Source organism: Haliaeetus leucocephalus, unplaced genomic scaffold (genome assembly GCF_000737465.1).
Source record: "Haliaeetus leucocephalus isolate CR32 unplaced genomic scaffold, Haliaeetus_leucocephalus-4.0 Scaffold0, whole genome shotgun sequence".
Lineage (NCBI taxonomy): Eukaryota > Metazoa > Chordata > Aves > Accipitriformes > Accipitridae > Haliaeetus > Haliaeetus leucocephalus.
Genome location: NW_010972436.1, coordinates 6,429,651 through 6,456,244, shown reverse-complemented (window position 1 = coordinate 6,456,244; position 26,594 = coordinate 6,429,651). Strand labels below are relative to the sequence as shown.

General features: G+C 37.8%; 2 protein-coding genes across 3 annotated transcripts in view; both read left to right on the top strand.

Moving 5' to 3' along the window:
- Nucleotides 1–2,207: 2,207 nt before the first annotated feature.
- On the top strand, nt 2,208–15,832 carry DBF4 (DBF4 zinc finger). Of its 2 annotated transcripts, none has more exons than XM_010574918.1 (11): nt 2,208–2,480; nt 4,401–4,595; nt 5,785–5,835; nt 6,394–6,463; nt 6,613–6,689; nt 8,213–8,243; nt 8,518–8,560; nt 10,278–10,409; nt 12,985–13,099; nt 13,435–13,559; nt 14,761–15,832. In XM_010574918.1, exons 1-11 carry the CDS (start codon nt 2,253–2,255, stop codon nt 15,806–15,808), a joined length of 2,115 nt encoding a protein of 704 aa, XP_010573220.1. In that variant the 5' UTR covers nt 2,208–2,252; the 3' UTR covers nt 15,809–15,832. The 2 variants fall into 2 exon arrangements, with proteins under 2 accessions (XP_010573220.1, XP_010573133.1); XM_010574831.1 differs by having other exon boundaries at nt 8,515–8,560.
- Nucleotides 15,833–26,156: 10,324 nt separating this feature from the next.
- ADAM22 (ADAM metallopeptidase domain 22) overlaps nt 26,157–26,594 on the top strand; it is a 136,065-nt gene continuing 135,627 nt past the window's right edge. The window contains exon 1 of the mRNA XM_010562646.1: nt 26,157–26,199. Coding sequence (XP_010560948.1) covers nt 26,157–26,199 — 43 coding nt within the window. The remainder of the gene's footprint in view (nt 26,200–26,594) is intronic.

Sequence of the window (26,594 nt, the reverse complement as noted above, 5' to 3'; positions counted from 1 at the left end):
GGGTGGCCCGGGGGGGAGCTGCCGCGGCCCGGCTCGGAGCTCGGGGGGGCGTGGGGGAGGTCAAGCCTTTCCCGCCGTCAGCGGGGTCGCTTTCAGCCGCGGCCTGGTGCCGGTCTCTCGTCGTGAGCCCCCGCAGTCAGCCTGGTGCTGGGTTTGGGCCTCTTGCCTCCGTCAGGCTGCCCGGGTGCGCACGCCTTTGGGCGGGCTTTGTTAGCGGTGGACAGCGGAAATAACCTTTGCGTGGCTTGGGGAATTAAACGTGAAACCGCGTACCTGAAAAGTGAGCTGGCTAACTTGTTCTGTTTTACAGGATGCTTCCAGTGCAAAGAAGCTAGTAGCTGTGTTGAAATTCGCTAGGCCACCGCCGTGCAAACTGCTCCACCCAGGCAGATCTTCACGGGTATCAGGAGCGTTGCACGGAAGGCACGTTAGGCCCAGGGCGTTAAAATGCAGCCGCTTTATGGGAGACACTCTGCTGTTACTGCAGTGCTGCCAACTCACTCCAAACTTTTGATTATCCCTAAGAAGTTTAATATGTACTTTCTAATATGGATTCCAGTATGTAGTGTGTTAATTTTTGAGCTGCTCTGGCTATCACATGTGTGTGCTGGCTATAACACCGTGTTTGATCCCTGGTCACCTACAGAATTTCACTTGCACACCTGCTTATCATTCATTCATCTTTTCTGTTTAGATTCTGAATCAGTTACACTATCCTAAGTCTCCCCATTTTCCTATATCTCCAATTCTTTTGGTCTCCTAGATTCTACAAAACTAACTGCTGTCTGCTGTTCCTGCTTCACTTATGTGCGTTCATAACCGTTACTTACAGGATCTTGCAGCATGAGTGGGTGGTTCTGCTCCCTCTCCCATCTAAGACCATTTCAGGGAGGGAGAGAGAGAAGACATAACAGAGGGACTGTTTTGCATGTTGGCTTTTTGCCTCCAGAGAGGCCTGATCACTTCTGTAGCAGGAAGTCTCTTTTGAGCCTCTCGAGAAGAGGAGCAGCTAGGAGTAGGCTGTCAGTCAGTGAGGAAGAAAATACAATGTGCATGTCATGGATGATTCTGTCTCTGTCATTGGTTGTAAATGGGTTCCTGTGGATCTAAGAACAGAGAAGGTGTATTGACAGCATTCTTTGGCAGCAGGCTACACAGGGTTGCCCTGTTGCATAGAGAATCAATTCCCATTCTTCATTTTGTACCTGACTCCTAGTATTGTTTGGTGCCCCATAGCTCTTCTGCTGGAATAGGCTGTTTAGCCATTCTCTCAATGTTCTTCTTGATTTTGTGTATCTGTATTCTTTTTCCCTTAAATCATTTACTTTACAGACTGACAAAGTCTTAATCTATAAGGTCATTCTTCATGCCTTTGATCGTCCTTGTTACTCTTTTGCAGGCTGTATTTAAGATGTGGCCAAGTCCTGCATTTATGAAGTAGCATAATAAAATTAGCCGGTTTATTTTCTGTTTCTTAGCAATTTCTTCTTTTTTTTTTGATTGCTACTCAGTATTGAGCTGATGTTCTCATAGAACTCTAGCACATTCCAAGATTTCCCTTGAGAAATGAGGCTTATTTCTCACCCAGACTGATTATTTTATTATTATTATTTGCTTATTTAAATGTCTAGCTTAACAGTTAGACCTGTGTGGATGGCTCTGCGCTGAGCACCAGTGAAGTTCATCAGCACAGTTTAATTACTGTATGTGGTTTCTTAGTTTTAGAGTAAAATTAACTGGGACAGAAAGAGTGGTCGTAACTAGAATGGTTCTGCACTTTAAGCTTAGTTTTCCTGCATCTCAGGTGGGTGCTCAAAATTCAGATAAATATTAGAATCTAGGTCTTGTATTTTTTGGCGTTTCAGCTACTTTTGACCGGTTTTTGTTCTAAAGAGTCTACAGGAATCCTTTTTGTCTCAGATGAGTAAGAGAGATTCTGTTCTAAAATGGTGTTCTTGTGATTCTCAGTTACTGTGCAAGTAGTGTATGTACTGTGGTACAGAGATAGCAAATACTTGCCAAGCTGGGTGAGAAAATTGATGGCATTGCATAGCAACTGAAATAAAAAGTCCATATTAGGATATGATTTTAAGAAGAAGCTTTTAATGGCTATATGTGGTATTATTATTAATGTCTTGGTTTTGACATGTTTAACGTATAGCTATTTTTCAAAGGTCCTATATTGCATGGAAGCTTGCCTTGTCCATTTCCATAATTTAGGAGTTTTCACTTTTGAAAAGAAAAAAATAAACATGGTTTGTAAAACACTGTCCTGTTTAAATTCCCTTTTCTTTTTTGCAGCAGATGGAATGCAAGCAAAAACAGAAAAGATAAGATCTTCTCTGAAGAACGTGAAAAAAGATACAGGAAAACTAGAGAAACTTAAATATAAGCCACTCACTGGGAAGGTGTTTTACCTTGATATTCCATCAAATGTGATCTCTGAAAAAATAGGAAGGGACCTCAAAGAGCTAGGAGGGGTAAGTTAATGAGCGGAGGCCTTTATGAAATAAGAAGAAAATCTGTGCATGTAGAATGCCTTTTCCATGTTCTTTGTGACTGCATTTTAATGTTATTTTTTATATGTGACGGGGTTTCATTTTTTTATGTTTGTCTTAATGTTTAATACAAACGGTTAGCTTATCAACAAATTATTTTGTGTTTTTTTTCTAGAAGCTGCTTTGGTAATTGTAACAAAGGTGTTTATTATAAAGATTTGTTTGCAGTTGATTATTCATTTTCTTAAAGTTTTATCCAAATTTAATAAGTTTCATTGTTTGAGGTGATTTTTTTTCTGCTTCTTCTGACTATTGACACGTTTACATGTTACAACTAAAGTTGTTCAGCTGAACCTGAAAGACATTAGAGGAAGTGTTTTGCATATGCTTACTAAAAGTCAGTAACTTCAGTACTTTCTGCACAGAGTATGTTGATGAGTATTTTTAAATACTCATATTTAAATCATAAATTTTATAAGCATCTTTATACTTACTTTTTTTTTTCCTAATTCTTCTGTGTGGAAGAAACACTTTGATACAAGCAAGTACAGGATATCATAGTAACGCACAAGCAATGCAATTGCTTAGTCCACTTTAAACTTGAACATTTTGAATTAGTGTAGAGGAATCTTGGCAGTTAGAGTATTAAACAGCCTTTAACCACAGAAGCAAAAGGGATCTGCTTAAATCTCTAGCTATTCTAAACGTTGCTTTGGTAATAGTTTGACCTCAGTGGAGTGCTGAGCAGTTTTATGAAATTGACACTTGTTAATCAAGATGCTGTCTGAAATTATAGTAGAGGTAAGGAATAGCAATAAGATTGTTTCAAGTTAAATGCATCTCTTTACATTTAGCATTAAATGAAAGCACACTATCTTTTGTCTTTCTAAAACAGAATTTTAGGAATTCATATGTGAAAGGTGAGGTTGCAAATCAAAGACTGAAAAGGAGGGCTTTTGTGTTTTATCTGAGGAGTATATGCCTAAATCTGAGGTGCCCAGCACTGTCAAGATCAACTACCACGTGTTTCGCTGTTACTTGTGCAGAGTGCACTCAAAAGTGCCTCTCTGTATATGTCCCATTTCTGTAAAAGGTAGATAGACCAGAATTGGAAGGCACAGTTTCAAGCTTGCTGCCTGTGCGGTTTGTGCTTTCCATACTGATTAGTGGAGAAGAGGAATATATTTTAATCTACATAAACTGGCAAGAAAGAACAAGGCAAATAGAGCTGATGATCACACAACAGTTGGTAACGAAAGACTGAAGGACCAAAGTGAAGAGAGTAAACATAGGATAACCACATATTTTGTCTTGCTGAGTATGAAAATATTATGAATCTACTTAAGTCTTTTAAGTTTTTGAGATGTGTTATGAATACTGTAGGTGTGAAATACGACAACTGTCCTGAAATTTTTATTTTTCTGCTGGTTCTAAACTCAATGAATTTATAGCTTCTTGCAAACTGTAAATTACATTTGCATACATATGTCTCTAAGTTTAGCTGAACACTTCTACGTAATTTCTGTTACATAAAATTATATAAACTATGATTTTCCTTGAATTATTCTATTACTTCTCAATGCAGTGTTTGAATTCTTGTATTTGGAAAGTATTACAGCTAAATAGTTCAAAGAATGATAATAATTGAAACAAAGCAAAGCTCTTTTGATAGACATTACAAAATTAAAAAATTGAAATTAGAATTTGTGACTGGTAAGATGCTACTACAGTTCAATTGGAATCGTCATCCAGATCTTTAGAAAGTATCTTCTCGTTAATTCCATATTTTTGAACTTAATTATTCTAGAAGTTTTGTCACTTTGCTTTAAAGTATGCAATGTAAAATTGAGTTACTGATTTATTGTCCTGAAATAATTACTTGCTTTGTATCTTTATATTTAGAGAGTGGAGAGTTTTCTTAGTAAAGATATCAGCTATCTGGTGTCTAATAAAAAGGAGGCAAAATTTGCGCCAACTCTTGGTCAGATTTCCCCTGTTCCTAGCCCAGAATCAGCATGCAATGGAGGAAATAGTTCACCTCATCCTAGTAACCGAAAAGATCGACATGATGGAAGTTCATTTAAGATAGTAGATACAGTAAGTTTCTTAGTAATACTACTGCAAATCAGGTAACACCCATGGGATACACTCTTACAATTTTTCTCCTATTTTGTTTCCTAAAGATGGCAACAGTTACTTGGGTGAATAAGTGCTTTTTTAAAATTTATTTTATTTTTTTTAACAGGTCAAACATACTTTTAAACTAGTTCAGGCTAAGTTGTTAACTAACTCAAACTAATTAAGCAAAGTTTCAAAAACTAATTAAAAAAAGGCGCCTTTTCTGCAAATAAGCAGACTACGCTAAAAGCTGTTCTAATATAGTATGTCTGACTTACAATTAATCATTGACGTTGATCCAGCTGTCAAACATAACAATATGGATAGGCTTGTGATGGCATCCAGTGGTGGTTCTCTCTTTAGTAACATGGCCTGTTAAAATCTGGCTGCTGTGATGTTGTTTATGCAGATATTTGCAGAAGCGGTCTTTGACAGTAGTTCAAGGAAATTAAAATTTAATATTATGAACATTAAGTTTTTCTGAGCTCTTTCTTGGAGGATCACATTAATTGCAAGAGTTAGTATCCGATTGTGCAGGTTTACGTGAAGTTTCTTACATGGGCAAGTCTTGGGTCCTTTCAAAATACAGTTGGAAACAAGCAGCTGTGCTATATACATGGTACTTAAACATGACTGCGAGCCAGTCTGTGGGCTTGTCTTTGCATTGCATGGTTGAGATCACCTCATTTTGCAAATAATGTGGATAGGTAAAGGCATGCTTATTATGAATAAACAGAATACAGTACAAAAGGAGATGCACTGGTGATAGAAAAGATGGGGTTAAGACAGATGATACGATTATATTCGTGACTGCTAGCTTAATTTGGCACAAGTCCAGCTAATGAAACCTCATCTTTTGGCATGTGCTACTGTCTGCTTATTCCCACCATCTATGTTGTTCCAGCACTAACATTGCTTCAGCCATGCAGTGACCTGCTTTGGCTGAAAACAATTACTTGTAGGGGTTGGGGTTTTTTTTCCCCTCAGACTGTATCAACTGTAACCTTGTGGGGAAGATGCAAATTAATGAAAAATAGCAGTACAGTGAACAAAAGGAGACTATCATAGCTACAATGTGTATTTGTTTGCAACAATGTAAATTGTCTTACCTTTTGTTTTTTTCAAATGAGTTCTAACTTGGGACAAATGTGTTTCTGTTTTAATATAGGTACGTTTCAGCAGAGGAAAATCTTTAGTTGAAAAAGCAATCAAAGAGCAGGTAAGCCAAGTAATCAACAAATTTGTGCTTGAGAAACTTTGGTCTTGCTCTTCTAGAAAACAAGCAGTAGTAAGAGTGGTCTTAGTGGTCTAAGAGAGAAGTCCCTCATGGAACGCTCTGGCAGAAATTGAGGAATTGTCTTAAGTAAAACTCAGGTCATGCTTTCTGGGTACTTCCTGAAGAATTGAAAGTCTGTGGAATCTTATGACCAGTATTATAATTTATCAGGATTGCTAATATAGCTAGCATTTGAGAGGTGCTCATGAAGTTAAAGTAAATGTATAAATTCCCTATCTTCAAATCTTAGTATAAAATGCGACAGTAGAGAACACTTTTGGCTTTATGAAAGATTATATTTAATCTTTTGATGGTGAAGTGCTGTGACACGGAGATGGAAAAGTCAGTTGAGGAGAGTGATAGTCTTTTGGCAAGAAGCAAAGCATCTTTTTTGAGCTTTGATCTCAGCTTTTCATATTACATGTTGTAATGTATTTGTAATTATTTTACATAATCTACTATGTATTGCTTAAAATTATTAATACAATTTATTGTTTGCAGGACTTAATCCCCTCTGGTAGTATACTATCCAATGCTTTGAGTTGGGGAGTGAAGGTACTTCATATTGACGGTAAATATTTTTGTTTGATGAAGCCTAACTTGAATGTGTAACATTCATTTAATTATTCTTTTGTTGAATTAAAAATATTTAAAATGACAAATCAGTTCAAAGATACAAAAATAAACTCAGCTGAGTATTACTCTCCCTCTTTTTGCCAGATGTTAAGAATTACATTGAACAAAAGAAAAAGGAGCTCTACCTACTCAAAAGAGCAGGCAGTTCTTTTAAAGATGTGGTAAGTGGCTCTTTGCCATTTGTGAAAATGCCATTTGTTTCATTAACTGAGAAAACACAGGTGTACTTAACCTACCGTGAAGCTTATGGATTTTATTTTAATAAAGTCTTGCTCGTGTTCAGTTTTTCACAGACCACTATGTTTTATGAACTGATTTAAAACCTGACTTTGAAAATTGGAAAGTATTAGATACACATTTCAGCATTATTAAAAAATAAATGCCATAGGAGCATTGATTAAATCATTTGTAGAACTTTGGTCTCACAAAGAATATCTAAGAATCAGAAGTACTGAACTGTCTGAAATTTCCATTCTGCCTGGCTCAAAAATAATAAATAATAATAAAAAAACAGTAGCTTGGTTTTAGTATGATGTAGATTGTGGTTAAGTTGCCTTGTATAATTTCTCCTTTGACACAGTGATTAGAAACCCTTTCCTTTTGATGCACCATTTTGAAGAATCACATTTCCTGAAGAAGCTGTCTCTAGGGTATCTGTGTCAGTTGCTCAACTCTGCATCTTTTCCTTCCTAGTCTTTTAAAGAACTAGCATAAAGTATCTTAGAGCTATTCTGCCAGTAATGTGCAGGTGGCATGTGAAAATCCCAATTTCTCTAGATTTTGGTGTATGACATAGTGAGACACTGAAAACTGTTTTAGCTGCTTGTGTGCTCCATCTGCAGTTGCTCTGTACTTTAAATTAAATACCTGAAGTTATACAATTATCTAGTCCAGGTGGTCTGTGATAAGTAAATGGAAACATACCATCTAGTGTATGTTGCGTTGTTTCAGAATGCAATATTGGCTAATTATTGAGGCCTCATGAAATCTTCTGTTAAATCATCAGTGTTCATGGGTAGCAGGGTGGGGTTTTTTTGCAAGTAGTATAAAATACGAGTTTTTACCTTTACCAGAATCAATTGCAGCTAACAGTTGATGCTTGAGAGTAGTAGACTTTACTGTTTTCTGAAGACAAACTAATCCTTTTATTTTTAATCTTGATTGGAAAAAAAAAAAAAAAAAACAAAAAAACAAAACCAAGCTGTGTAAATCCATTTGAATGAGAAGAATTGTTTTAATTGGAGAATGTTGCTATCTGCAGGTTTTGGTGGCATTTTACAGGTTGTAGTTAATTAGCATTTATAAAGTGTTGTAAAAATGTTATCTGTATTTAAGAATCAGCTTTCAACCATGGCAAGGTATTTTGGGGGAGGAGAGAGAATAAGTGTATAAGTTTACCTTTGTGGGGTTTTTGTTTGGTTTTGGTTTTAGGAAAAATTGAAATGTCGCAATGAGAACACTTCTTTTTTTGCGGTGTGGAAATAAATATTTCTTTGGGAAACATGTCACCATATTTCTGAAGTACTAATGAGCTTAGTTTCCTGCAAAATTTATGGTGACTGTACGAAGTCATGATTAACACCGGCAGACCCTCATAACTTAAAATTAGCTACAGTGAAATCTTTAAGTAAACTGCAGAATAATATTCACAAGGATTTTATACCTTCTCTCTTTTTTTCAATAGGGAAAACAAGTTACTGTTCAAAAGTCAAGAAGTAAGTATTTCAATATTTGTTGAGGTTTCTGTTTTGCCTTATTTTTTGCATTCTTAGAAATGTACTACAGTTCTCATCTGGTCAATTGTGCTGCTGAATTCTAATTTGTGTGTCTAAGAAAAGCATGTAGAAAAACTTCATGGAAATCAAGTTTGTCAAAACATGTACATAATGAGTTCTAAAATAATGTCTGCTTATTTATTCAGCTGCTGGTGTAACTTGCTGAATGAAGAAAAGTATTTCTCTTAATTTCCTTTTCTCACCCCTTGAGCAGGTAGACTGAAAAATCCATTTGTCAAGGTGGAAGATAGAAGTCGGTAAGTGTTCTCTTCATGCATTCAATATTGTCGTTCTCAAACTGAGAAATTCAGAAACATTTAGTATGCCTTGAGGAAGTGGCCTTCAGATTTCAATTTCCTTCAACCTCCTGACTTTAGATGCCAGACATACTGTCCTCTTATAGTAAGATAGAAAATTTTCATCTCTGCATGCTCTGGATAGGTACTGTGTGTTTAGCAACAGAATGAGATTGAGCAAGTAGTATTATAATAGAGAATATTTGCAATAGGTAATGGAAGTGGAAAGTTGGAAGCTTAGAACCTTGGCATCGTTTCTTAGATCCAAATCCTGTAGCCTAAAAGGCCAATAAAACTTTGTATACTAAATTCTAGTCCTGTAGTCCCAACTCAATAATGTTTATCTCCTGCAGAGACTGTTTAGATGTAAGGAAGGGGAAGTTGTTATAGTTAAAATCATCCCTTGAAATTAGGTTTAATTTCCTGTTCAATCATTTCTTCATTAAAAAAAAAAAAAAAAACAAAACTATTAATCTGATTTTTCAATATTCACAGTAGCATGAGATCTGATACTTTCACCCTTTAAAATTTTCACATCTTTCTGGTCCTGTAATTGATCAGACCTGGTTGTGTAAGGAAGTACCAGTTTGCCAGAAGTTGAGAGAACAATGAATATAAAAAAGTGCAGTTCTTCACAGCGTGTTTTGTGCCTTTAAATTCTTAACTAATTTCTGCTTTATGATGAGTTTATAAGCTCCAAATTCTTTGACCTGATTTTTGACACTTGCCTGTATTAAAAAGAGATCTAAACCTGGTCTTACACTGGTAGTTGGTGTAATAGGTATGAGGGACATGATAGTGGGGAGAATTGGACAAACATGGTTGTAAGTACAAGAAATTCATATATAAATTTGTGTGAATTTCGCTTCTGAATGTAGCTGGGTAATAAACGCCTGAAACACTTTTAAATGTTTATGTAGCATAAACAATGGTTTTTTTAATGTTTAAAAGTTTATGCAACATAAATAACAGTTCAGAAGCAGAACAAGATGCTTAGCTGTCCTTATTGTGTTTTCCAGACTTGCTCTTTTTCTTCTGCCTGGGTAGCTTACAATAGTACTGTGGGGGAAAAAGTCAGACTGAACTCTGGCATCAGCATTTCAGCCGAATGATTCAGTATGTAAACCTTTGGTGTGCCATATTTTAAACATTTTTAATATATTCAGAGCATTGGTAGGGTTGCTGGTTCTAATGTCTCTCCAAATACAGTGGTGTACAAGAAGATGATCTTTTTGGAAAATTAAAAGATCAGTTTTATGTTTTGAATGGTGAATTGATTAAAATTTTTGAAAAAGGAAGAAAATGGAAAAAAAAATTAACGCATCAGATGTTAGGAACTGCTATAGCTAATTCTCACAGTATGCACCATTGTCCAAATTGTTCTTAGTTTTATTGGTTACCCAACTCTCAACAATAAATAGGTGTGAAAACCGTACCTCCGGGAATGTGTAAGACAGCTATGGAAACTCAAGGCAAATCTATTTTGAGAAAGTATCAAGTTTATAGGAAGGAAGGAAGGAATGAGTTATTCTAGGATATTTATCTGCTTAGCATTCTTGTGTATGTTAAATGTAAAAGAGAAACACTTTTTCAAGATTTTTGACCTGATTGTAATTTGTGCTATAAACTCCTTTTTCCATTTCTGATTGTTCTAATGCCCTTGTTTTGTGCAATACAGCCACTACCGACCATTTTATCTGCAGTTACACAGTTTTCCAGTTCTGAACTACTGTGTTCCAAAACCATATAGTCCGTTTGAGGTGGATAAGAAGCATCCTTCTGGTCAAAAGCAAACTCAGTCTAAGCAAAGGTTTGTTGAAAACTTGTCATTGAGGTGTGGACAGAGGCGAGGGCAGTTCTCTAAAATAATTCTAAAGCAATTGTTTTCTAAAATAATTGTTTTTCTTCTAATCTTGTGTGATATTTAATACTAATAGCCATGTCTCAGCTGATGTATTTGCTGCACTGTAACTGTTGGTGTCTTGTCTATCTTTCTGTACCCTCTTTATCCTGTCTTTAGTCCTTTTTTTGGACATACAGATGCATACATCCAAAAATGCGGCCTTCTCCTATCACTGTGGGTCAGCATAAGATATTTTTTTCCTTTCTGCCACTGGTTTCTTCTTTGTCCTCATCTTGGATGCCATCCAGTAAGTATTTTGCAGCAAGTGGATTTCTTAAGACTTATTTTGATATTTGTCAGTATAATGCTGAAGTAGGCAGTTAAAAAATTTTAAAACAGTGATATTCGGTCATAGTGCAAAATCGTTGATAAAGAGTGCACGTTGTTGATAAAGTTGAATTTATAGAAATTAGACTCTGCAAATACTGCTTCAGCTCTTCAGCGATGAAAAGTGGGTGTCAGCTGCCCAGTAGAATTGCAGTTGGTCTTACAGCAAGTGTTTATATGATACATTTTGCAATTCAGGCTCTATTTGAGCACTCCAGATGCAGTTAGAAATTTTGGTAAATCAATTTTATGATTTGAAACTACTTAGGAGTCTTAATTATCTTGGTTTTGGTGAGTCAAACTATTGTTTTGAATTTCTTTTACCTAGCATATCTGGAGTATTCATGATACTTTCATTGACTTCTAAAATTGCTTCACGTGAGAGACTAAAGATATTTAGGTGAAAGGTAGCTTTGCTTGGAATTTTCTGTATCTAGTAACTTTTACTGCTTTTCTGTCCTTGCTTTTCTGAGACTTATTTAGGTGTGATACTTGTTTTCTTTATAAAACAGCTTCTCCACTGTTCAGGTTCTGTCCAGTCTTCACTATTGTTCCATTATTATAGTGCTGGAGGTTTTCAGCTGATGTTCACATGATGAATTTTATTTTATTTTTTTGATTTATTTTTTTTAATTGCAATGAAACTTCTGATGGTGCCTTTTCAGAGGGGGTTAGAAAGGCCCGTTCTTTTAAAAGCATTTAAAAAAAGGCATTATTTCCATTTATATGGGTTAAGGAATACGATATATTAAAAATTTCAGGAGTTATGTTTGAATGAATATTCCTATTTAATCTTTCAGGTTGGCACATGGCAAAGAGATATTTAGAAAAATGGAGATTATTTCATACTCGGCAGGCAAATGTGAGGAATGTCAGTTTTAGGAGAGAGAAAGGGGAGTGCTCATTTGTTTTATCTTTATCTGGGAGAAAAGCTTGTTGAAGCAAAGTTGTCAATTCTACTTGCTTCTGCATTGGGCAAGAGCTGCAGACATTCAAACTTCAGATGATAAATTCTGTGGCTTACCCTGCTTTAGTGGTTCTCTGATTTTTACATTTTTACTTTTCCCTAAAGAGGGAAGCTGAAAGGGCTGATATAATGGTGAAAGTACACAGTTAGGTGGAAGGTATCCTATGGAACCAAACAAATGCTGGAGTAGGTGTTACCAATTTAGAGTTGTTGATTGAAAGTGATTGTTGAAAGCAGTGTACCCTTATTATGTTGAGCAATACATTGCTATGCTTTGTAAGTTAGAGATTTTTCAGGACAGGGTTTTTTTGGTGTAAAGGCCTGAGCTTACATCTATGCCAATATTTGGTAAAGTCTGTCAGAATGATTTTTGGCTAGACAGGGAGATGGCACTATTCTTCTGAAGTAAAAGGGAAGCAGAAATTGGTGGTTTTGCTTTACTGCTAGCATATATTCTTAGGTGGTTTAATAGTGAGTTGCAGCAAACAGCTCTCCCCAGATGAGGACTCTGAAGGTCACAGAGCAGCTATTGAAAACCTCTTTGTGTTTTAATGTCCAGGAAGAACTTGAGGTTAATTTCCTTTGATTTACACTTAGCCTGTACGTATTAAAACAGGACAAAATGGTATTTGGTCAGCATATTCAAAACCTGTGTATAACCAACAAATATGACTGTTCTTTACTTTTACAAAAGAATGAGAGGTCATGGGTTAGACCAAGTGTTTTTGTTGTGTGTTTTCTTGGCATCAAAAATACTGACAGTTGATGAGATGTTAGAAGACTTTTTTTTTTCTGATTTTATCAAACCTTTTCTTTTATCAGCTATGCACAGAGATCTCAATATGTCCTTTGATTTGTCAAGTGAGATTTTTTTGTTTAGCAATTTTGCATTGTTTATTCTGAGACAATGATAGTAGTACATCTGTACTAACATGGATGTTTTATGCTTACATATAGTTCCACTGGGTCTGCCTGTCTTCTTGCAGTAAATATTTTTTTTTAATTAATGCATAGTTTTTCACTTTGTTTTTCCTAAGCGTTAACTAACACAATGTAAATAGTTTGAGGGGAAATAAAGGAGGGTTTTTAATTTTTTTTTAAGTGAATAAGAATAAACATACTGTAAGAGACAAATCTAGAGCTCAGCTCCATATTTGAGACTCATTAATATATCTTTTCTGTTAACAGAAACAAAATCAATAGTGACAAGGACTGTGGAACTCCTGTTCAGCTCCCTCAGAAGGACAAAAAAAAGAGAGGATATTGTGAATGTTGTGGGAAGAAATATGAAGATCTGCAAGCAGTATGTGAAATGTCAAGTATATGCTTTGATACAGTCGTATCTCAAGTGTGATATCAACAGTGATTTCTACTTGCTAGCTTAATGTATTTTTTTTATCTTAAAAGATTTTCTGAATATGTCCTAAAAAGCAGCAGGTGGGTATTTTTTTTTCCCTTGTAGCTTTTAATTCTTGATTGCTGCTGCTGTGTATGAAGCTGAAGGCACTAGCAGTTCATGTCTCAGAGACGCTGGTAGTAAATTAATGATATTTACTTACTGCTCCATATCATACTGTTGACTTGTATATTCATATATGTAGTATTAGATTTGTTTCATGTTTTTTCTTTTAATTCTAGCATCTTGAAAGTGAACAGCACCAAAATTTTGCACAAAGCACACAGTATAAAGTTGTTGATGATATAATCTCCAAGTTTGTTTATGAGTTTGTCGAATACAAAGATGATGCAAAAAAAATAAAAAGGTAAGTTAACATGTTCTAAATTTTAAAGGCTCTGTGAGTTAAGACATTGAACATAAAGATACTTAATTCTGAAATTCTGGATCTGGTATAGAATAAATTCATGTTTTTCAGTCTGAAGTAAATCACTGAAATTTTCAGTACAGTGGTACCTGGCAAATCAGTTCTATAAAGCAGAAATTAGGGGGAAAAAGATAAAAAAAATTGGAAGTGCGGATGGCATCACAGGAAAATGTGACTGAAAGGAATTGCCAAAAGTTGTCCTGCCTATCCTTCAGCTTCAGTAAAGCAAGATATACTGTACTAAAATATTGCTGACAGAAGGAAGCAATGTCTGGACATCTTGCTCTAAAAACTTTCTGTCATTGTTAGTAGCCTAAGGACAGCAAATGATATCCCCCTCAGTCAATCTGATCTCCTTAGCACTGGAAAAACTCTAGATCTTCCTATCTATATTCTAAGCCTCTTAGCTTCTGTCCTGCTTGTGCTGGATGAAGAAAGCAGATTTTCCTTTCTTCTTCATAGCTCGAAAGCTTAAATGGGTGAGAATGACTTTTTTCATGTCTTGGACTGTAGGCACCAGTGTCTTTGTTACTTAGAACAGGAACTCAGTTCAAGATTGCTCTGATATTTTGCAAATGAGTTTGGAGATAAGGAATAACTTTCTCATTAAAAAAAAGGTATTGAAGAAATAAAGATACTGTTAGTGAAATCAAAGGAAATGCAAATAGAGTCAAACAGCTGATAGCCTAATGAAGGCAAGCCTTTATTCCTTTTGTGATTTAATAATACTCAGAGTGGTTAGGTTTGAAATACTATGTCAAGAAAATCGTGTATAATTATACTAATTTTATGTGTACATATAGAATATTTGTATTTACAGTCATTGCATTATATTCATTAACTTCTTTTGTTCTTAATACCACTGTGAACTGAGGTTTACTGAAACACTAGACTACTTTGTGTATTTTTAGAACAATTTTATGAGCTGTAGAAATCAATAAAAAAACATTGAATTCAAATATAAGGCACTCTGTTCCTGTAGAAATAGTGTGTTGCTACCCTAAATGTATCTTTCCTTTAAAAGTAAAAACAAAAATTGCTTTGCCAGTTTGGTTGCTCTTCTGGAATCAGTTGCATATAGAGTTATGTCACCCATGTTTTTTCAAGTGCTTTTTAATAATTTTAAACTATTTCATTGTAGGACAAAATGTAGTACAGGATATTTTTCGCCTATTATTGGAAAGATAACTAGACCGGATGAGCTGAAAGAACGACTGAAAAGGCAACGCGTTTCATTGAAAAGTTACTCATGGAAGGATACAGCAATGCGGGCGCTCAAACTGGATCGCCAGCCTGCAGAAGTACAAATAAATTCTGTGCCAATACCTACCCCTATTTCTGGATCTATCTGTTCAGTTCTTTTTTGTCACCTGTCACAACCTTCAGAACTAAAAAGTAAGTTGAGAAATAATGATGAAAATACTAGAACTGATTGCTCCTGTGCTGCAGACTTAAGAGAGACTGTTGTATCATCAAATTTCATACAACCACCCCCTTGGAAAGATGACAAAGCATACACGGAGAACTTGTCTCGAGCTTATGAGCCATTCAGTAAAGAAATACTGGAACCAGAAGTAAATAAAAAGCATTTACAGTATTTTCAGGAACGCACATGTACTTTATATTCTCGTACTCAAGTTGCAGATTTTAGTGAAAAAGACAAAAACCTATCACAGCCAAAACGAAAATTAAATAATGCAGTAATTCTACCAGCAAAGTGTTTGAAAAAAACAGATGCCAATCCTACGTTTGTCAAGAAACATCGTGATTTATGTGATAATCATCAACAGATACCCCAGCCTCCAGAACTAAATTGTGCTGTATCTGATACTGCTATGAACAAAGAACTTAATGAATTGGCTGCCAGCACTGCACACAGTTCACCATCTGGAAAGCTGCACAGAAAAGTGAAGCTTTACTTGGGAAGAAATAAAAGAGAAACCCGGAAACAGAACGTGGAGTTATGTGTAAAGTATACAGATGGACTGTGTGTTCCTGAAGAGAAGAGAAGTTCTTGTAGCTCACCAGTGCAGGCCCTACTGGAATTATTTCAGACAAGTGAAAGAAACTCAGAATTTGGTGGATTTTCAGATTTAACTAGCATAAAAGATACATGGGAAGGGCAGAATACAAATGTTATGTGGTCATTATTTTCCTCTTCATCCTCATCCCCATTTATTGGGTTTTAATGCTGCTTTATTTAAGATAATGATTTTCAGACAAACTTGCAAATTTCAGATTTTATTCATGGAGACTTTAATTGCTGTATTATATGTACAGATGGTTTGGTTTTCAAGTTTTTTAATGCAAAAACTTCTGTATATGTAAATATGAAAAATAAAAATAAGGTGTTCTGGTTTTGTGGGTTTTTTTCTTAAAAGGTACTGCTTTATCACAGCTAGTAAAAGGCTCTGACCCCAGATTTGGGGTTAAATTAATTGCTAGGTAAAACCAGTAAGCATGATGTAGCTGCCTTTGGATAGAATAATTTTCTAAAGTCATTGATTATAGTAGGTTCTAAATAACGACATTATAAATAACTGGATGTTCCATTGTAAATAAGGCAGTCCATTACTTGCACACTACTGATGTTTTGTGGGGATTGGTTGCTTCCCTTCCTTCTGCTGCTGCTTTATTAGAGAATGCAGAAAAAAGTCACTTGCTTTCCTAATATTTCTTCTGCTGAAGAAATAGGATTAGGAAAGCATATATTTTTTGGCTACTCTGACATAATTTATTTTTTTAGACTAAAACTAGCTCTATTGTGTCTTTCAGCCAGTAGGAAAGTAGTAGATGTATACTTTAATTTTTCTTTAAAAAAACCCAAACACATCAACAGCAGCAACAACGACAACAAAACAGCCAATAGGTTTCTGATTGACTTAGGTAATTTGTTTGAATTTTTTTTTTTCCTTTCTTCCTTTCAGAGTAGCTAGCCTGTCTGACTAGACTACTCAGAGGCAAAGCCACAAGTGAGAACTAGGAAGACTTTTAATACTTTGAATCTTTACCAGAGCTGATCTCTTTCAGAAATTCTGTATCTCTAAATCAGTGCAGGGCATGAGTATGTATTTACAGGAGGTAATTGCAAAGCTTTATTAATAAATGTAAGTGTCTTAAGGTCATATAGGAGATCTAAACCAGCAGAAATTACTGTCATTAATTTTTGCATAAATTACTTGTTTACATTTTTATTTCTTGTCCATTTAGTATTGTCAAACTTATTCTGTCAGTGTTCTTATGGTTAAAGTGCTTTCAGTTGTGGCATATTATTGTCTGTCCTTTATAGGATATTTTCTACAAGGGGTAGGTAAAGCTTGGTGTGCAGGAATGGGTGAGGAAAATGACATAAAATTACTTTCCTTCAAAGAGCACGTGAATTGGAAGCTTAATGATGAAAGTAGCTGCTTAGGGTGTTGCTGTCACCATGAAGGTGACATTCTTTATTCTACTGTTCGTATAATTGCCTGTACAGTCTGGTAAGAACTGCTTTTGGTCTCTCTGTCTTGCTGGTCACTTCTGACTTGATTCATAGTTTCTTCTGATCGGTATTCACATCAAGAAAACTGTATAGAAAGCCATTACAGAAATGAGCAAAATTAACATTTTAAAAAGGAGTTGATCTTGAATATGTATGTCTATATATATTTTGCCTGTAATTTACCAATATATAGTGTTTTAGGAATGGGGCTTTAAAGTAGAATGTTGAAGCAATTACTTTGTTCTTCATTCTGAGTAACGCTTTAATGATAGGATTGCTTTCTGATGCAATGAGTCTATTTTAGGAACAAGTGTCCATTTTTCTTCTCTTGAGAATGTTTTTGTGGGTGAGTGGGGTTTTTGTTTTGTTTTCTGGTCTAGCTTTTTTGTTCAGTACTAAAGCAAAGTCTAACAAAAACTTGCATTTTTCCCCGAACACATTGCAACAATCTGTCAGTAGGTATCTTGGGGACATCTCCCTCCTCCCACCCCCAAGACACATACTCTTTAGTCGGTGTGGTGGCCTCCATCTGACTGGGATGTATATGCATGGTTATTTATATACATAAAGATTATTGCAATAGTTGAATGTTAAGGTGAGAGGTAGTCAATGTTAGTAAATCTACTGATCAGATAACCAGTGTGTATGTTTTGCATGTGATGAGATGCAATATTAGAACTTGTTAGCTCAACAGGCACTGCAAAGAGGAGATTTAAACACATTAGAATCTGGCTTTAGAATCTTAAGGGGGAAAAAAATTCAGAGGTTTGTCATTAGAATACGAAGACTACTCATGGTAAAGCAGAATAAGGTAGGAGAATCACTGCTACTGGTTGCAAAAAGCACTTTTAGTCATGATGCAGACTTTGTTTACAGATGACTAGTGACATTAGTGTGTGTTGAGTCCCCTTTGTATATAGTATGTTTAGATAGTGTCACAAGCCATAGTAAGCCTATTGACTATTTCTAAAACAGGTTTATTCACCATGTTGTGTGTGATTTTCATGCCTTTATTATCTTTCAAGCTTTTTTTTTAATATTTTTACAAAAATTTAAAAGTAATTGTATTACTATTTGAAAAAATTAAATATGGAAGGCTAGTTACTAAAACATTTGTCTGTCTGTCTTGACTTCCTCCCAGATAAGAGAATTAATATTTTCAAAATACGTGGCAGGGATTCTGCCATGTCAAACAGTTCAAACCACTACCACAAGCACCTCTGTAGTCACTAGAATAAAGGTTTAGCATTAGAAGTGCATTTTTTCTGTAAGTACATCTTTGTGATAACTACATAATTACAGTTTGAACTCCTTCATAGGTACACAAATTTCTACTATTGCACTTCATTGTTGGGTGGGTTTTTTTATTGTCTTGCTTTCTTTGAATCTGAGAAGCTGGTGAAGTTAAGTTTTATATTCTATTGAAAATCAGTTGTTCATATACTAACTGTTGCTCCCTTTTTGTGATGGTTAGAGAAACTTGGAGCTATATTCCCATACTGTCTGCAGCATACACTTATACTCAGTGTGGGATTCAAAATTATGATGAAGCACACAAGTTTTGACTGTTACAAAAAAGTGAAAGCTTTAACCCTTGTCTATGACAGACACCACTTCATTTTAAAGGCTGATTGAAAAAATCCCCTAGACTTTTACATTATGAAGTACTCTAAGTGATTATCCTGTGACTTGGTAGTCTTCATTGTTTCTCTTTCATAGGTGTGGCAGGCACATTTCTGGGGATGTGAACTGTTTTATCATAATCTTTGAAATGTTAAAATAGAAGGCATGTGCATGCACACACACACAACCATTACTGAAAGCCTGTGCAGACACTGTACTGGTTTGGTACTTCAGCGTAGGGATGAGTTGTAACTGACCTGTTCAGACCCACTTTGTTTCGGTACTATGGGAGAGAGCAAAGTGATTTTCAGTAAAGACTTTTTAACATGGAAACTGTAGCTACCCAATGCGAAGTTGGGATGGTAGTAACAACATCAAAAGAAAGACAGGTTGTTGAAATCTGCTTTTAGAAACAAAGCATTAGAAGAAGTGTTTTGCTTTGGTTACACCCACACCAAGTTTGGTTTGGTATCTTTGCAGTGGATGCCCAACCACTGTGTATGACTTCGATCCACGGCATCTGTTATCTGGAACAGAAATGTTGTTTCTCTTCAGGTAAATTTGTGGTGTGGCTGAGAGGATAGAGTTCCCAAGGGTTGGGAATGCTTCTGCATGTGTGTGCACATGTATATGGGTGTACATATAGATACTCGTGGGGATTGGTGACTCCAAAACCACACACACGTAAGGCAGTTCTGCAATGATTTCTGAGTTTCATGCACTCAGGTAAGCCCTACGCTCAGTAGCGGGATCTTCAAACAATAATCTCTCTCGCCCGACATCTGACTACAGAACACTTGACACAAAGTGACAGGGAGGTGACTGAAAAGCCAGCCTTCCCCTTTGGAGTTGGGGGAAAGGTAGTTACAGCCTGAGGAGCACCGAGTGCGTTAGCATCCGTTCTGTCCTTCAGGGCTTGCCAGTGTGCATCGAGGTGATTGAATCTGTGTTCCACCTCAAACTTGCCATGAAACGGCACGCTTCAGTTATCCATTCACGCTATCATTGTTCTGTGTTATTTTACAGCCTATAGGACTGCAAGGTATATCACTCCTCAGATGCACCGGGGGGGGTGGGGTGGGGTGTGCTTTCATCCTGCTCTCTGAAGAGCCTCAGCTCTGAAGGACTCAGCTGATGTAACTGGTGATGGTGTCTGTGAAACTCTGGTGGCAGTCTCCAGAGTGCAGGAATGATGAAGAAATGGTTGCTGCTCTAACTGATGTAGTTACAGTGGGGTATGTGGACACGGGATGAAAATATGAATCCCCCTGCACCCCCCAGTTGGGGAATCTTTGTGAGCTATATGGTCCGTGTGACCTCTGGGCTGTTGGCTGATAAAGGCTCCCCACGCTGGGCTTTTGGATCACATTGATAGTTGATACCATAGTAGCATCAAGTCAGAGTCTATCTTGGTCTTACACTGAGTCTACCCAAAGGTGGAAATCACTTCCTTGCCCTAGTTCATTCTGTAGATGCTCCATATCTGAGATTTTTAAGACATGCAAATAGATTATATTAAGAATTATGGGAAATTCCTGAAACAGCGGAGTGTAAAATAAAACTACAAGTGTGAACAAGTGTTCATATCCTTCTTGGGTGACCAAGTAGTTCGGATGTTACCTGCATCACAGCAGGAGATGGAGTCCCCTTTATCCCTCTCATTTTTGCTATTGTATTTCATCTCATGAAAATATTTTTCTGAAAAATAAGCTATTTTCTTTCAAGTGCTTTACTGCCACTCAAATTTAGCTGTAACCTCTATATGCCTCTAATCCCCACTCTTGAAGACAAATGAGGGGAAATTTTAGCAGCCAATTGATCCTGAGCAATTGTACAGCTTATTTACACAGAATGTATGTAGGTGGACTAGAAATTGAATGCCAAAATTTATTTCTTAGCAGAAGTAGTCCTCTGGACCACGTAAGGAGATTGTTTATGCTATCAAATGCAAGCATAAGTAAAGGTAAATACCACTGGTAATACCAACCAGTAATAATGTCACCATTGATACCTGTAGCAGAGTGATGGTAAGTGTGAACTGAGTTCATTAACCAGATTAATATCTCTGAATGGGATATGAGATGAATATTTCATTTCTTTTTTTACCATGCATTCTGTAAATGTTACTGTTTGGCTTCTGATATTCAACAGTGTATTCACTTTAGAGAATGCAGCTATCCAAAAAAAATGCTGAGCGTCCCAGATATAGCACCATAAAAAGATTTGGGATGCAATGCAGGTGTTTGGGTGAAGTCCAGTTTCATTTGGGATAAAGCAGCTGTAGATTTGGGTGGCTGTAAGACTTAATCCATTTTTTCCCTTTTTTTTTTTCTTTTTTTGAGTTGAGGGGGGATGTCACTTCAAGATTCAGTGTCTCTAATATTCTTTGAGTATGTAGATAGCTGGGCTTTAAAACCCAGGCTTCCTCTGTGACCTTCAGAACAGTTTTGCAACATGGTAGTCCAGTAGAATGGAGGCTGAGAGCCATGCCATGGAAGTCAATTGTCAAACGATGGTAGTCACTTCTGTGGTTGAAACCACCAGGCAGAGTAGGAGTTTGGATGCGGGTCTCGCACATTTCAGGTGCGGGCACACCAGCAGATGTCACGTGGGGTTCAGCTTTCTGGTGCAAGGTCTGCAAGCAGGGCACTTGGGCCTCAGAAACTTCATGGCCCTTGGAAAAGGAAAGTCTTCTGGCCACAGAAAGATGCACGAATCTCATCCTGTATCCTGCATTCAGGCTGGTTTAGCTGAGTAGCTGTTTATCTTGTTTCTGAAGATAATTTTAGCAACTAACTTGCCTGACATACTTTAGGGGTTACTACAGAAGATCTCACCTGGAAGCTCCCAAGTGAATGCAAGTTTTGTAATGTTGCAAAACATGCATGGGATCTCTGAACATTTTTTTTTACTTTCCAAACCACCTGCCACTGAGCCAAATGATTCTTTTTTATTTGACAAAGAACCTTAGCTTTCTTTACACCACCAGATTTTTCTGAGAAACTGCCAATACTAAACCATACTTGTAGTTACCCAGCCCAATCTCTTATTTCCAGGAGTGGTGAGCAGCAGTCACAAGAAGTGCAAAAAGGATCCTGCGCAAGGACAAGATGCAGGATGACACCCCTGAGCAAAAAAATCCTGTTTGTAAACCTGGAATGAAAAAAACTGGACAAAGCCTGAAGCACTTTTTTCCAAAACTGGTTGTGCATTGCTGCACGTCCAGTTGTTCTTCCAGTCCATACCATAAGAACATCCTGTCCCTCTTGACACTGAGAATTTTGAAAGTAATTAGAAAGTACAGCCCAAGTAAAGACTTCAGTGGACTACTTGCTGAATGAAAGCGTATTTCTTCTTATCAGCTTTGAATTTACTAGGTTTTAATTGGATTGACTGTCTTCTTATTCATGTACCACGCTGCTGGAAGAACAGAAGGCACCAGCTTACTTTCCCTGTACCACCTATATGACGTTTTATTGTGTTCCTGTCTGTTCATCGCCATCCTGAACAATCCCAGTCTTTCATTGTCTTTCTCTGAACCTTGCAATGTCCTCACTGGGAACGGCCAGTGCAGTGCTCCAGACCAGGCTGTACCTCCAGTTTAATGTCAAAATGGATTCTGTATGACGTGGTCTATATTTAGATTACAATTGCACATGCTTCCTGTTTCGAGGAAATATTCATGCTCTGAACTAAATAACCAGCAGAGTCTAATGTTTTTATGTCCATTAGTCAAAAAGGTCACTGCTGTACAACCATGCAGTCAAAAATGCACTGTTGACTGTAATTGGACATGGAACTGGTACTGCTACAAGAAAATTTAATTACCATGTATTCAGAATGTAAATGTGTTTTTCACATGGAAACATTTAGGGCAGTACAGTTATGGTAATAGGTGGCCAGATGAATAGAGACAATTACAAAATATTAATAGATCTCCCTTTTATCAGGAAAAATCTTAATATGTTTTTTATAAACTTAATAAATCATGATTGAATATTGACCACTGAGAATGCGTTTGTTAAAAAGTGCCCTGGATTTCAGTTACAATCTATTATAGTTGAGAGAACAAAAGTTGTTGTGTGTGGGGAGAAGAGTTACACTTTCCACAGTATTAAGTTGCTGTAATGTTCTGTAATTGGAGTCAATGTTATTTTTCTGTCATGTCTACACATACACAAGGCTCCATTGTGTATTCCTCAAAGCAGAAAATTTAGATTTTATTAAAATTATAAAAATACAAAGCAATTTCTGTAGGTTTTTTAGCATTTAAAAATGTGTTACTCTTTCAGCATTTTAGAGTAGGCTAATTTCTTCAGAACTTTAGGCAGTTTAAAGCTGTAAATCACGACTGCAGTCATTACTACTTACCATAGTGACTACAGCAAAGCTTAAGTTGTACAACTGGGAGGTAATTTTCAAGAATACCCCAAATAAATCAGAAGTACAATGTCAACAGAGCTGTTTAGTCCATGTATCTTTCTTATTTTCTGTGGAAAGGAGAGAAGTAACACTTGGGTGTTAAATTTAGAGGGTTAAATTATGACTTGTAATTAATCATGGTTCAAAAATAATCTTTGGAATACCTATGGGAAATCAAAAGCTGAATATCTACTTACAAATCACATTTTTTCCACTTTCTTTCTCCTGACCCTTTGAAATATTGGCATATGTTTTTCAGGCTGCATTTTTTCTGCAACTGTGGTTCAGATAGTCACAGAGAATATGCTTGTTATGTTTGGCAAGTCGTGAAGACATGTTGCGACATAGGGTAGAGCTGTTATTGCTCATTTAAAAAAGAATTGGCCTGAATTTTCAGTGTAATAAAATGCCATAGAATCTTAACTGGCAAGAGAAGGAACGTTGGAAAGTTGGCCTTCATTTGCAAACACCACTTTCTTTGGGTGCCTCAATACAGGAAGGACATCAAACTATTAGAGTGTGTCCAGAGGAGGGTCACCAAGACGGTGGAAGGTCTCGAGGGCAGGACTTATGAGGAGCAGCTGAGGTCACTTGGTTTGTTCAGCTTGGAGAAGAGAAGGCTGAGGGGTGACCTCATCGCAGTCTAAAACTTCCCCAAGGGGGGGCAGCGGCTGGGGAGGTGCTGATCTCCTCTCTCTGGTGACCAGCAATAGGACACGAGGAAATGGAATGAAGCTGCGTCAGGGGAAGTTCAGATTGGACATTAGGAAAAGGTTCTTCACTGAGAGGGTGGTCAGTCACTGGAACAGGCTCTGCGGGGAAGTGGTCATGGCACCAAACCTGTCAGAGTTCAAGGAGCAGCTGGATGATATGGTTTAGTTTTAGGTAGTCCTGTGAGGAGCAGGGAGTTGGACTCGATGATCCTTATGGGTCCCTTCCAGTGTGAGATATTCTATGATTTGCTGGAAGAAGAAAAAATCTGCCCCTTGATGTGAAAGAACTCATCAGGTGGACCATCTGCTGTAGTCCTGAGCAAGGTCCAGGAGCTTCCAGTGAGGTAAGACAAGGAAGTGAATTTCAACATTCCTTGCCTGATTTCCCAAGTGAACATGGAAAAGCCATCAATAAATTAAAATATTATTTCTCTGAAGGATTAAGCCTGTCAAATCATCCATTTCTAGTCACTCATTTCTAATTGATGTGTACAATAAAAGGGGGCTTCAGATATGCAGATCAGGATTTCCTTCATCATGATTTAGAACCTGCAGTGTGTTATAGATGATTTCTGCAATTTATTTAAGCCTTCTCTTTTGAATTAATCTTCAGTATTTATCATAGAAGTGTTTTCCTAGCCAAATGGTAGAAAGATGTAAACAAGAGAAGTTTGCAAGGAGAGGGGCATAAAAACATTTTCAACTGTTTGAGCTAATCACTTCTAGCACACATACTTTTAAAATGCCTTTATCTTTGTATTAGTTGTCTGTATTTCAAAAAGCAGTTTTAAAATTATTCTTAAAAACAGTGATGAGTTTGACCAAAATAGAGTTGGCATACTAAGAAAATGCTGTGTTTATGAAGCTGCTCTCATCATGCCTCACCTGAGCCCGCAGACCGGATAAAACTCTGCATCTGTAGTCATTAGCTTAAAGCAGCCGTGCCTTGGCTGGTGCTGGGTTGGTGAACCCTCCACGTGTGACATTGACACCAAATCCCTCAGCGTTTCTGGACAATGGTAATGGCAAGATAAAAATGACATATATAATGTACTGACCCAGGAAATGAGTGTGTAACTGTACTGTGTAGCTGCTGCACAATGGGTGTAATAAATACCCAGTGGCATGAATTTTCACAGAAATACTGACACAAGAAGCTGTGAAATAGTGTGCCAGTGGGGATGGTTTGGTCTAACTGAAATAACTGTAGAGATTGGCTGCAGCCTGAAACGTAAGGATTTATGACTTTTGAAATAAGAGTGAAACCTTGTATTATAGTACTGATTTTTCTCTCTATAAATAGCACTTTCTCATTTTCTTTACCCACTTCACCCATGGTCCTTTTGATACCCCACAGCAGAGTTCTGTAAGCTAATTGTGTACTGTTTCAGGAACTGCTCAAGGATTTAATGGATGCTTTGAGGTAGTACTCTGTCTTGCCTGTAGCGTATGACTGCAGTGTAAGCAGGACAGAGCAAAACTTGCTAGCCACTTTCTGCACAAAGTTGATCTATATATATTTCCAGATGCAGTATTGTGCCCTTAAAATGCCTGTCTTGCTCCCATCCCCAGCTTGTCGAACTGTCTTTTGTCTGTTTTTTCATATCCTGGAAACAAACGGTGAGAAACTGGATTTCCTCCACTCACTCTCTAATTGCTTGCCTTAATGAGCTGATGTATGTAAGTAAGGTAAGACCTACAGAAGAATCAGGCCAGGAGCCCCGACCTTCCCCGGCGGGTGGCGGCTGCCCAGGGCAGGCAGCGGCTGCTGATGGCCGTGCCCGGAGCACGGTCCCCCCCGTGGGCGAGCCCACGGGAGTCAGCCCGGCGGGCTGAAATGCTCCTGAGAGCAGAAATGGAGGTGTCAGCTGTGCTGGCTGTTGCCGGTACAAGCAATGCAATTAATATTGATCTGCATAGTGGTTTCAAGATTATGAAAACAAAGATTTTTGTTGTTGTTGTTGCTCTTTTCACCTTCCAGACTCCAATGAGCAGCAGCTTTCAGCGCCATTTACGGCGATGCCACCTTCTCCTTCATTACGTGCTTGTAACTGGTGTGAAACCTCTCCGCCGCGGGTAGTGTGACCTCGAATTCTCTTCCACGGGTCGGCATCGAGCTGCATCTGCCGCTGTGCTGCTCTGCCATTCCTCCTCCTCCTCCCCCGACTCACCTTAACCCCGTGCCGTGGCAGTCAGTCCTTCCTACCGCCACTTGGGAGAACGGTGGGGGAAGGGGAGCCTCGGGCAACCGCCGCTCTTGTCCCATTTTCAGCAAGAAACGTAGTTAGGAAAGGTGCGATGTACGGTGCTGACGGGCAGAACTGCTGCCCTCGGCTTCCCGGTAGGTGGGGGTGTAGAATTGGGCTGCAGATGCAGCCATCCCTCTGCTGAGGGAGGATGGATGATCCTCGGGGTTTTGGGGGGACGGACGTGGTGGGGACGCCTCGACACCTCTGCCTCCTGCTTTGGCCCTGCTGTTGCCTCTTGCTTAGCCCAGGAGAGCGTGTCGTAACTCGAAACGAGCGATTCTGCGTCGTAGTCCTTCCTCTAACTCTCTTTGAGCGTTGGTCCAGTGGAGAAAGCGGGGCAGGAAGGGAGATTTCAGAAAGGAGGAGACAAGGTCACCGAGGAGGGGCACGGCAGGGAGGGCAGAGGGGCTGAGGGCAGGACTCCCTCAGCGGGGGGCGGGGGCGGTCCGAGCAGGTGGGGAGGGAAACCGCCCCGGCTGCCCCCCCA

Bases quoted from the DNA above. Each gene is read 5' to 3' on its own strand.
- DBF4 (XM_010574831.1), top strand. From the start codon at position 2,253: ATGGTTTGTAAAACACTGTCCTGTTTAAATTCCCTTTTCTTTTTTGCA. The intron at 6,690-8,212 runs GTAAGTGGCTCT...TTTTTTCAATAG, and splicing joins GCAGTTCTTTTAAAGATGTG to GGAAAACAAGTTACTGTTCA. The intron at 13,560-14,760 runs GTAAGTTAACAT...ATTTCATTGTAG, and splicing joins GATGCAAAAAAAATAAAAAG to GACAAAATGTAGTACAGGAT.